This window comes from Thunnus maccoyii, chromosome 12 (genome assembly GCF_910596095.1).
Source record: "Thunnus maccoyii chromosome 12, fThuMac1.1, whole genome shotgun sequence".
Taxonomy (NCBI): Eukaryota; Metazoa; Chordata; class Actinopteri; order Scombriformes; family Scombridae; genus Thunnus; species Thunnus maccoyii.
In genome coordinates this window covers 8255297-8268361 of record NC_056544.1, presented here as the reverse complement: position 1 = coordinate 8268361, position 13065 = coordinate 8255297, and the positions used below count along the sequence as shown (strand labels likewise).

At 40.0% G+C, this 13065-nt stretch overlaps 1 protein-coding gene across 1 annotated transcript in view; it reads right to left on the bottom strand.

Moving 5' to 3' along the window:
• LOC121909026 (probable G-protein coupled receptor 158) overlaps positions 1 to 13065 on the bottom strand; it is a 71132-nt gene that overhangs the window by 15470 nt on the left and 42597 nt on the right. The window contains exons 7-9 of the mRNA XM_042429383.1: positions 9579 to 9688; positions 7884 to 8122; positions 88 to 226 (exon numbers count right to left, since the gene is read on the bottom strand). Of these exons, the coding sequence (XP_042285317.1) occupies positions 88 to 226; positions 7884 to 8122; positions 9579 to 9688 (488 nt within the window). The remainder of the gene's footprint in view (positions 1 to 87; positions 227 to 7883; positions 8123 to 9578; positions 9689 to 13065) is intronic.

The following is a 13065-nucleotide window of genomic DNA, read 5'->3' as shown; positions in this document are numbered from 1 at the left end:
TATCTATCCACTTCTGACCACAATATCTCTTTCTGACTTCCTGTTCATGCCCATTCATGCCTGTTCCACCCTGTTTTCTCCACCTACCTGATGATGTGGAAGATGGCTGATATGAGGAGCTCATTGTAGATGGCCACGGCCATGTAGCGCGGCTCGTGGAAAGCTGAGGGTACAGTACGGATGGCATAGCACAGATACACACCCCACAGCAGGAACAGGAACTCCGCTGGGCATCAAAAGAAACAAACAAGGTTGCAAAGAGGGTTAGAAGACTCCACCTTATACAGTATAAAGTCTTCATTGTCTAATTACTTTATTGTTCTAATTATCTTATCAGGGCCACACCATCCAGAAAGTATGTGTCTTTTAGTATAAAATGTCTCATGTGTGACTGGAAAGTCACTGTAAAGCTTAAAAATATAAGTTCTGGGAAATACCCTCATTCACTTTTTGAAAATTGATACCACTCTTATGTCTCTGGTCTGAAGCTGGAGCTGGGCCTGGGAGGTGATTAGCTTAGCATAAGGATTGGAAGCAGAGAAACACAGCTTGCCTGGCTCTCTCCAAAATAAAAAATATGCCTAAAGTTTGGAAAGTTAGTTTCAAAGTTACATGCTGTAGCTGTCTTGGTGAACAAAATTTGTTGCTTTCACATCTCTGTTTGTGTACGAATTCAACAAATGAGATACAACGTGTTCAGCTTTTCAGCTTTAGAGGTTGGTAGGTGTATTTCTGAAGTATGGACAGAGCCAGGCTAGCTGTTTCTCCATGCTTCCAGTCTCAGACATGAGTGTGGTATTAATCTTTTCATCTATCTCTCAGAAAGAACGCAAATCAGCGTATTTCACAAAATATTATATCATTGAAGGATTGTTTGGAAAATCCTGCAAATCATGGTCATTGTGCTAATTATAAAGCAATAGTGTTATTCACCACATATTAAACAAATATCAGGCACTAAAACCTTGTTCAGACTGCCAGCCAAAATCTGTTTTTTGGCATATCCAGATTATATCCAGATTGATTTTTGAAAGTCTGGACAGCAAAATCAGATCGAAGCCACAATTGGAGGTGGTTTGAAATGCAATTCCAATTGGATTTCTACAGATGCGTCTCAGTCCAGACACTCTGGACGCTCAAATCAGATTTCAAAGTGTCTTTTGCATCACTCACAATGTGAAACACAATGACAACATCAAATCCAGACTGACGGAAGGGCATCAGAGCAGCTGAGCAGAATCCATGCTGCTACTACCAGGGCGGTATGGAGGACAACACAGAGAGCAACAGTCTGTGGACAGACACTGAAATAAATTGTCTGCTGGCACTTTGGGGGGATAATGGATCTCCTTTTCTCATGCTTCCGCATTGGAAAGCTGTGTCTCCAGCATACATACTTACAGACGCCTGCATCATTACCACAGCAACCCATGCAGATAGGTTGGTGATGTCTGGACACACAAATCTGATCTGATCACTAACAAATAAGAGCACGCACAGCATGTCTTAAAGCGGACCTATTATTCTCATTTCCAGCTCTATATTTTCATTCTGGGACTCCACTAGAGTAACTTTACATGATTCACAGTTCAAAAAAACTCCTCATTTATCTTTTACTGGCACTTTATGCAGCCTCTCAGTTCAGCCTCTGTCTCTGACAGGAAGTCTTAGCTTCTGTCTCTTTAAGGCCCCCCTTCCAATGAGCCCACTCTGTTCTGATTGGCCAGCTTTCTGGAAACTTGATGAGGAGCAGTCATATCAGAGTCATGTTAAGTTACTGCTGATGAAAACCCAACATTTTCTGCTTTACTGCCTCAGATTAAAAGCTTTTAAATGACTAAATAACAGGAGACTTTTATTGTGAATCATTTACAGGAAATTAAACGTGTTCTTCACTGAATTAGCAGAGTTCCGTTAGCAGTGCTAAAAACTGGTGGGCACAACAAGATATGGATATATTTGGAGCTCTTTGTTCAGCGGATCAGTTAGAAAAAATGCAAGTAAGAATAGTACAAGTACAAGTCATGGCTCAGTGTGACTACTCCCAAAATAATTGAAAAATGCCATAATGTTAGCAGAGCGGAGCAGTGAACTTGCACGCTTCACATGGAGCAGATGACCACTTAAACTTTATGTGCTGACATCGGCTCGGGCTGAAAGTAGAAAAAATGTTGGAGACCAAGCGTTCAGAGCAGTCTGAGGCTGGTGCTTTTTGCTCACATACTTCTATATACATTTACCTCATTATTTGACACTTTGGCCACGTTTAATATGAACATCCAATATTGTAACATTATATATATATATGACAGAAAATAAGGAAAAGCGTAATAGGTCCCCTTTAAAGACCTGATTTGAGACACAAATCTGATTTGCCTGCAATCTGAACAAAGCCTAAGAAGTTGATCCTCAGCCCTGCTCTGACACTTCATGCAGAATAATGTAGTTTCAAATTTAGAAGTTCCTCATTTAGCATGATTTATACGTTCGCAATGTTTCCCCCCAGTGAAGTAGCTGCCTCCTTGACAGAGTGTTGACACACCCCTGCTATTGTCTCATCTCACCAAGATCACATACTGTAGCGATTTACAGCAAGAAGACATATTTTAAGAGTTGGCTGCCTTCACAGTTATCAATATATTTCAAAATATACAGTATATGTGCACAGACATATATATCATCTACATAACCATCTAAATTGTCACTGTAATAAAATTTTAAAGTACATCAGCTACAAAAGTCAATAGTAATTATTTTGGAATGTGATGAAGAGGATTTGCTTGAGGTTGCTGCATTTTGGAGGTATGAAATTATGTCTTGAAGCATTTTAATACATCATGTATTGCTGCTTTCTGGTGTAGGAAAAAAAGATGCTTCTTTTACTGCAAGTGAAAAAAAATGTTTTCAAATAAAAATTATATTTTCAATTGTTCTTGAAATATGCTCAAAACTAAGTAAATGAAAATAATTATATATTTTTTAAAACCTGATACAAGTTTATGAGAGCTTGTTATTTTGTTTGCGGACAGAAAATAGCACCAACACTGTGCCGAAGACTATGTTGGCATATGAGTCCATAAAGACTTTACAGTGATTACAGACCATTAATATTCATGAACAGGCCTAGTCTATAAATCATCACTAATTATATGGTACTTAGCCTCTGAATCAGGATGCATGGAGAGCTGCTTGCAAAAGGAAAAGGATAACAATTCTAGCTAATGCAGATTAATTGCGGATTCAAATTAATTGCTTATTGTTGACACTATCAATACTGTTTTGCATCAGCTCGGTTTTGCTCTGCATTTCAGTACAAAATAGGATGATTTATTCATTTTTAGAGAGACATGTGTTCCCTTGTCAGCATTATGACAAAACAGGCAGAAACACGGAAAAGAAAAATTAATCTTCACGAGCATGACATGCACCATGGCTCAAGCATTGTTAGAATCCTCCAAAGCAGCTTCGCAGGGTGCTTTCTGTCCTTCAGCACACTGGTGTGTTCTCACTGGCTGTCAGAGTAAACAGTGGGCTCTCTCATTTCCTATCTTGTCCAAAACGTACACACAAACTCACGCAACAAACACACAAATGTGAGGGACAAAACAGAGAGATTGCTGTGCTGTTTCATTCCATTTAAAGAGCTGTGTTTGTGGGAAGCAGTCACACGCACACACACACGAACACTCCCTCTGAAGATGTTGCCTTCCTCTGTCCTTTCTCTAGAGTGTCCTTAACTGTCCTGCTTTCACCAGCTCTCCCTTTTTATCCTCCTGTAAAATTCTCCCCTCCTCAGCCGGTGGTGGGAAACTCTCTCTGCATCATTGCCCACATCCCTACAAGCTTCACAGGCTCCACTCTTCTTTTTTCCCTGCCTATTCCACATCTCTCTCGGTCAGCCTGTCTATCAGTTTTCAGAGGCAGACCAAGCATCTCTCAAGGATCCATCCTTTCCCTCTTTCCAAACAGGATTAGTCTCCCCTGCTGTCAGACTGGCTTCAGTGAGGTGCCCATCATTGCCTCCTGCTTCAATAATCTGTCATTAGGAAGCTACTGTTACGCACACACAAGGCCATCTGGACCTTGAGGGATAGTGCCTGCAACTTCTCGGCAGTCCAGTCACTCCTCATACTTGTTAACATGACGATGTTATAAATTCTGGTCATTTAAGGGACAGTATGAAAATTATTCGAGCGAGAAGATGGGGTCAGAAAAGGAGGATTGCAAGCAGAATGTTTTGGGAGAGCTGAGAAGGGTCTTTAATTTTTTCTTTTACTTGTAAGATTTACTGTTTGAAAAAAAATGTATACATTACAATAGTGATGCCCAAAAATGCCTTTTGTGTACGCCATGGACCATACAGATGTGTTTTACTATATGCAGAGGAGAACAACCATATGTTTGTATCAAGGCTTTATTTTTCACTTCACAAGTAACTAGTTAGATTAAGTAAACCGTGATGTTAGTCACGTGGATCTTTATAGTTAGTAGGGACTGAACATCATAGCGTGCTATTTTGTCACCAGCCAATAGATGCCTTCACCTTATTCTGTATGATAACTGATGATATGGTGATAACATTTAGTAGCTCTTGGTTCAAAACTAGAGAGCAACTGGAATACTCTGTAAACAAGGTACACCATTTGTTGTTTATCACATGTTTGGCTATTGCTGGTTCAACTCAAGAGGTGTGATCTAGGATATGTGAAAATTATTGTTCCATTAACAAATTAAGTTTGAAATCAGGGTTGAGTTGAGATATTACGAAAGAGGATGCAGTTTCTTCAATCGGAAACTAAACAGCAAATATTAATAACTCTGGATAAGGCAAAAAAAAATGGGTTCATCACCCCTCCTCACCCCAATAATTTTCATACGGTCCCTAATGGGCGCTACAAAAGGTCAAAACTGGTAACTTGATGGTGAACTCACTACTGGTTTCTAGTTCACTGACATTTTATATGTAACTTGGTTAGGTATATAATTTATTATATGAATGTGAATCAAAAGAAAACTCAAAGCAGTGTGAATAAAATATAAAAGATTGGGATGAAATACAAAAGAACAGAGCAAGACTGTCAAGGTGAAGCTGTAGCAGCACCAATATAACACATACATATTTAACAATAATTTAATAAAGCGGTTCATTTCATGTGAGTTTATATGGTAAACCCTACCGCCTGTGATAAATAACCTGCTGTTCAACTTAGCTTTGCTTCCCAATGTTTTATGCCGTTCTATATAACATTACACCATGCAGTCCTGTGATAGATTATTGAATAGTTGAAACTAGACAGGCTCATCTTTTGGAAAGTCCTTGGAGATATGCTTGTGGTAAAGGGCTGCATAAATAAATGAGGGGCTTGGTGATACCTCTTCTGCTTTCATGCTAGTGGCAGCCCTAGTCACTGTAAGAGAGGGGTGCTCTATCTTGTTTATTAGAGCATGCCATTGTTAGCTTAATACGCAGCATCATTCATTAAACTAACAGTGAGCAAACCTGTCAGGGGAAGGTGAATAAAACAATGGACACTATCATCAAAATTCTCAACTACATCCATTTAATCTCAAGTTCACAGCTGAGGTTTTCAAAAATTCTGCATCGAGGGCAGGGCGCCAATAAACATTACCCATTATGGCACAGTAATGTCTTTTGGCAAGCAGGCGGCGTGTATTGGAGCATTTTATGCCTTGCTTAAAGAGACAGCTCTATTTATCTCCAACAAGAAACCTGTCAAAGCAGAGGAGTTTATCACATTTATACAAGACCAACATTCCCTGGCCTGTATCTGTATATTTCTTGTCTGACATAATTTATCACTTGAGCAACAATGGATGCATTGTGCTTTAGACCAGCTGGACATTTGAAAATGCAGTTTAATGACTTCAAACAGACCTCTGTAGTAATGTGCAATCCTTTTGCTGTCTGTAGTATTAGCTCCTATAAAGCAAAGGAGAGGAATGTGCTGCAAGACTACAATATGTTGGAAATGGCAAAGCTGCACTACTGAAAACTAATATTCAGTAAATTTTGGGAGGTTGGGGACTATGTTACTGCCTTACTCTGTCCATCAGTTTCTGAGAGACAGCATGGGGGTTTACCGTTTGACCACACTGGCATTGTAGCCTCAAGACTTTAAACCACTCACACTTGGGCCAGCTTGCTGGCCCAAACTTGTGTTCAATAAGCTTGCTATGGACCAGAGATAGTACCAGTACAATGCTTTCTACATATCTATGTAATTTTGTGTAATTTACTTTAGGGGAAAAGAGCCCTGGATATGTAGCACATTAAAAAAAATGTTAATACAGTGAGTGATTATGCATGCTCTGAAAGGAAAGTTAATGAAAGAGCTTCACGTGTTTAATGAGCTGAGTAAACTCATGCACAGGATACTTAGACTTTTCTTTATTCCACATGATTACACATAAAAAAAACTAAAGAAATACAAATAAAGTAAGTGGACAAGAACACTTATTGCCCAGTAATGGGTAAACACAATACTATAAAGAAAAAATAATAAGTAAATAAATCAATAAACAAATCTGCAGGACAAGATAGAAGCATTTGAAGCAGTTTTGAGGAATGCAGAGAATATTATGATGGAGAGAACAGACTGGAAAACTAAAAACATTTTTAGCATTTACAACCAAAATAAAGTCACTATTCAATGTAATTTTTGCAGTAGGCCCTGGCAACTTACCTTAAAGGATGGGTTCAGAATTTATCTGTCTGTCTGTCTTAAAACAACAGCCAGGTGGCCAAATAAACACTGAAAGAGGTTTTTCTTGCCATAATCATTCGTCCTGTTCATACTGGCTTAGAAGATCCCTTCATAATGCATTTATAACGTAAGTGATGGAGACCAAAATCCACAGTCCTCCGTCTGTGCAAAAATGTATTGAAAAGTTTATCTGAAGCTATTATGAAGCTTCAGCCATCCAAATTAGTCAAATCAAGTAGATACCTTTCAACGTTACAGTCTTTTTAGTTTAGTCCCTCTTTTTGTTACTATATTTCCACCACAGCTCAACAGGGAAACACTGTTCGAGGAAACACAGAGAGGGAATTTGATGCTAAAAAGACTGTAAATGTGGCAGATATCCACTCGATATGACTAAGTCAGACTGCTGAAGCCTCACATAAGCTTCAGATCAACTTTTAAATGCATTTTTCCACAAAATGACCATGTGGATACACGGTGGACTTCGGCCTCCATCACTTACATTGAAAGTGGATTTGAGGGGGATCTTTTAATACTCAGTATGAACAGGAGGAATGATTACAGCGAGGAAAACCTCTTTCACTGTTCATATGGACACCTAACTGTTGTTTTAAAACTGAGTTGAAAAATTGTGAACCTATCCTTTAATGTTAAAGATGCAATTACTATTTTTTCTCACTTCTATATAGTTGGATGACTCAAAAGAGATGTAGCTGAGGCTGAGATATAATGACTTTTATAATACAACTTGATAGTGTCATTTGTGTGATCCTCCCTGCTTTGGAAATGCCTACGCCTTTCATACTCCTGCCATACTCCTGCCCTGTTTGTAACACAGGCTGTCTGTTGGGAATTTGAAGTCTCTGAGCACAAGCAGAGATGACATCATCAGATTATTTTTTCAGACAGTGGAAAGCTCCCTCCAGAGACATTATACAACTGTTTTCACAAGCTGAGTAGTGCTTCTTATGACAAGAAAACTGATCTTGATGTGTAAAATTGTGGAGTGGCCCTTTAAGCAGCCTAGACCCAAGACATAAGCCTCAAAGCTCCTTACAATAAACTGGCAAGTAGCATCAAAAAGTCCTCACTCTGGATGACTAATTGTGCTGTCACAACATGACAACACATTGGCTACATGTAAATACACATACTCACCAACAGCCATCATATAGTCCCATCGGTCCAGCAGACACATGCTGAACTGCAGCCCCTCTGGCGTGAGGCCTACTGATATTAGGGCCTGACTCAGCTCAGGGTTCTGGCATACAGCAGAGGTCCAGGCCACCAGGAACCACAGCACCACCAGCAGAATCACCACTAGCAGCCGCAGGACCCTCCAGCTGGTCATGTAAGGCGTCCTTTGGGCCGTGCGGGACAGGAACACCTTTAACACCCTGGAGGGAGAGAGAACAGAGGACATCAGTAGCCAGAATATTAGAGACTGCAATCACTGATGAGCAGCATAGCTGAATAAGCACATCTCACGCCCCCGGCTGTTGCTCTTATTAACATGCCCACTTGAATTAAAAGGAACAAGGAGAGAAGACACTGCTATGTCAGTTCATTCATGTTCTTTAAGGATGTTCGGTTTAATTCATGGTGTAATATCGCTTGTGCTGCAGGGAGAAATAAAGGGACAGCAGAGAAAGTGAGGAAAGAAATACAAGAACAAGGGTACAGATTTTTTTTGTTTTTAATAAACAGAAGAATTTAAGGACTTGGGATTTCTTATGGGTATCAGCTTTTCATTTTTCAGCTAGAGGTGGTTGAAGAAAGGTAATTGTTAAGTAACATATTAGACAGAATGCACGCAGAGGCAGTTTATTTATAAGTCGCACAGTATTTGCTCTCTTTGCTGCGTGCACAACTCAACACCGCCTCTGTAAAGGGAATAAATAATGCAACACATCAGCCAGAATAGTTTTAAAGTGATCTGATGCTTGGGAAGAAAAGCTATATGGGGACAAAGATAACATATTATTATATAAAATTCAACACCTACAGTAGACATACAGACAGTCACTTCTCTGTTTACTATCTTCTCTGCACTGTGCTCATCGGCTCTCTCCCGACCAGACTGTGACAAATCTCTCTCATCTCTGGTATATTCAGTGGGACCAGGCTATAAGAGCTTGCCCCCCGGGGCACACTTCACACCCGAGCAAGCTAGGAAAAAATCAAATTGGTAATTTTGCCAAGGGAACACTCTGGCCAGCCTTTGACCCCCTTCTCCCTTCTCGGAAACACTTGCTCAGAGCTGAAGAGCAGGAAGTGTGTGTGCGTGTGTGTGTGTGTGTGTGTGTGTGTGTGTGTGTGTGTGTGTGTGTGTGTGTGTGTGTGTGTGTTTGCCTGAATAGAGACTTCAGCCAGCAGATGCAGATAGACCGGACCTGATGTGAAATTCAAATGTGGTTATTGGCAAGACTGCACGCATATGTGTGTGTGCAGACTGAGATGGAGCTGAATTATTGAAACTGAGGAAGGCTAACTCATACGGCAAGTTAATACTGGCAGAGGAGAGGATAAGAGAGGATAGGAGAGGATAGCATAGGAGAGGAGAGGAGAGGAGAGGAGAGGAGAGGAGAGGAGAGGAGAGGAGAGGAGAGGAGAGGGGAGGAGAGGAGTGGAGAGGAGAGGAGAGGAGAGGAGAGGAGAGGAGAGGAGAGGAGTGGAGAGGAGCCTATCTTTATGTTTTTTTGCATTTTCTTTATTCTATATCAGAAAATACAGACATAACTAAAGGGGGATTGTTAAAGCATAGAAAGCAACCAGGTTAAAATACTGCTTATGTCACTTCTAGCACTCATATGATTATCACCACACTTTTGTTATACTCTCAGTTTACTATACCTGTACAGCTTCAGGATGACGGTGCCGTACATGACGGCAAATCCCAGGAGACGAACCCACCTCAGAAGGATACAGCGAAAGACACTGGGATTGAAGTACAGGATCATCACCTGCAGAGTGATACAACAGTGTTAGTGTTCACACTGACACGCATACACACACACACACACACACACACACACACACACACACACACACATTGATCTTTATTCCCTTGCAAGTGCCACTCCTGTCATATTCCCCTCATATTCACACAGAAGGAATCCGAAATAAAAATGAGGTGAGTCTCCAGCATGCAAGAGTCAGAGCTGGAGGCAGATTTGGCCTTGCAGATATCTCACGCCTCCACAGCTCCCGCTGACATCCCTTAGCTGTATGTTGTTCATATGTCAGCTGCCAGAACACATTAGATATGAGAATTTGAAGGGTTGCTGCTCATCTCAGTAGTGATATTTAACAATCTCATTTTCCATGTGTGAGTGTGTGTGCGACTGCATCTGAGTATGTTTATTTGCATGCTGATGATATGTATTCACATTTGTGAGTGTTTCTGTGAGTGTATATGTAAAGTCCAGGTTGTCATTTTTTGTCTCTCTATGTTTGATTTGCAATAAAGCAGAGTATTTCCAAGTGGCTCAGATCATTTTCTGCTTGGTGTAAGGTGTATTTACACCTATTACTGTTGAAGACAAGCCTGCGACAGAGGCTGAAGAGACAAGTCTCACATGCCAAGCAGTAAAGATGAGAGCTTCCTTTTGCACTTGTATTACAACACATTTCATTTCATTAGTGTGCATCTCAGCAGGACTCCACATGTCAAATCTCTAGCAACCTGACTGAAGCCGAGCTCCACATTCTGCTCTGAAGATCCAGTGCAATGATTTTGTGCTTATTTCCACTGAAGCAAAGAAAACCTGCTTCACTCACACTGTGAAAATACATCCTCCATACAATTTAGTCATGACTCCTTCCTGCATCAGCCACATCTTACAATGTAAATGTGCTCTGCATTAATTTACACAAATCATACACAGGAACTCTAGTTTTAAATTGATGATTACAAGGTGTTGAAAGCCTAAATTAAGCACCGTTGTTCCACATGTAAGTCACATGATAGTTATAATAATACAAATCTGTATGAGGAACATCTGCTCCCAAGCAAATTTGATGACACTGCTTCAAATGAATACTTTAAACCATAAAGTGAACAATGTCATTGTACTTTAATTTGTCGAGTCAAATCAAAACTTATTTGTTTAGCACATTTAAAACAACCACAGTTGACCAAAGTGCTGAACAGGCTTAAAAAAACAAAATAAATAAATATAAAAGTAGATAACATATAAGAACAAAAGAAAACAATAAACATAATAATAATAAAAGAATTGCGGCACAATAGAGGATGAAGTCAAGGTCTCAAGCTCAACTCGAATTGAATGCCAACAAGAAGAGGTGGGTCTTCAGCAGTGACTAAAAATTTTCTAGGGTCTGAGCAATTCTTATATGAATGGGTAAGCTGTTCCAGAGATTTGGGGCAGCCACCGCAAAAGTTCAGTCACCTCTATTTTTGTGCCAGGATTTTGGAACATCCAAGAGCATCCAGTTGGTTGACCTCAGTGCTCTAACTGGAGTATGATGATGCAGGAGATCTGCTAGATAAGTCGGCGCCAGCCCATTTAAAACCTTAAAAACCAATAATAAAATCTTAAAATCAATCCTGAAACAAACAGGAAGCCAGTGGAGAGAGGCCAATACTGGTGTTATGTGCTCATGCTTTCTTTTACCAGTTAGAAGACGAGTGGCGAGTGACAACAAAGAGACAACTGTTCTAAACCCACATAAAAAGAATTAGTCTAACCAAAGAGGTAATAAAAGCATAAATAACTCTTGAGAAATCTTTGGGAGAGAGATTGGCCTTACCTTGCCTAAAAAGATAGTTTCAACAACTGAATTAATCTGCTTATCAAATTTGAAGGAGTTGTCAAAACCAAGATTCTTAACAAAAGATCGATTGTAAGAAGCTAAAGGGCCAAGAGTACCATTAGGGTCATCCAATAGGTCAGGTCATCCAAACATTACAATCTCAGTCTTATTTTCATTTAGATTGAGAACGTTTAAATACATCCAAGTTTTGATATCTTTTAAGTAGTTCAGCAAAGGCTGCATTGATATTTACTTTTTGTTTTTATGGGCAGATAGATTTGTATATCATCAGCAAAACAATGAAAAGGAATATTAAGTTTCTTAAAAATGGACCCCAAAGGCAGCATATACAATGAAAAGAGGATGGGACCCAAAATGGAGCCTTGAGGGACCCCACAAACAGCCTAAGTGGAGCCGCAGTTGAATATAAAATATCCGCCTAGGTGAACCCAGAAACTCCTATCTGTCAGGTATGACTGAAACCATTTGAGGGCAGTACCTTTGATGCCTACGCACTGTTCAAGATGTGATAAAAGGATCCTATGATCCACAGTGTCAGAGGCAGAAGTCAGGTCTAAAAGCACCAGAATAGCAGAGTTTAAAAGCAGACTGAAACTTTTCATAAATGCCAAGGTTATCTAAAAATGTTTGCAATTGAATAAAAACAACTCTCTCCAAAACTTTAGACAGAAAAGGTAGCTTAGAAATTGGCCTGAAGTTAGACAGAAGGGTCCAGATTTTTCTTTTTGATAAGAGGCTGCACTAAAGCATGTTTAAAAGCAGCTGGAACACACCCTGAAATAAGAGAGGTGCTTATCAGAACAAGAATACTTGACCCAACAGTATTAAAAACTACTTTTAGTAGACAAGAGGGAATACTGTGTGGGGGGCAATTTATAGGCTGCAGATGCTGAACTATCTCTGATAATAAGGAAAATGATACAGGCTCAGAGTGATCAAAGACAGCTTGGCATAGAGGAGGAAGAGAGGGGTCTAGGGCAAAGGAAGTGGGTGAAGACCTAACAGCAGAAATTTTGTCGATAAGAATTTAAGAATGTTTTCACAGAGTGTAGGCGTTGGCACAATACAAGCTGTATCACAAGGATTTATAAGAGAGTTGAAAGTATTGAAGAGAATCTGAGGCCTATAGCTGTTATTGGAGACAAAGTTAGATATAAACTCTGATTTAGCATATTTAAAGGCTCTCTGGTATTTTGATAAGCAGTCCCGTAAAATTCCTAAGGAGACTTGCAGCTTATCCTTCTTCCACTGTCTCTCAACTTTTCTACATGCGCGTCTGAGAGCATGGGTAGTATCATTCAGCCACAGCTTTAAAAGTGGCTGAGTGCATTTAGTCCTAAATAGAGCAACAGAGTCCAAGATATCAGTGCAAGTGGAGTCAAAAAAGGAGGTAAGCTCCTCAGCACTAAGATCACAACAGCCATCTAGGGTATGGAGTCTTTAAGAGCAATAGAAAACTGAGATGAGGGTTAATCACATGCAGTCACTGTGCAGGGGCACAAGTTGTAACCCTAGAGCAAGGGATTATAGCAGTAAATCAAAC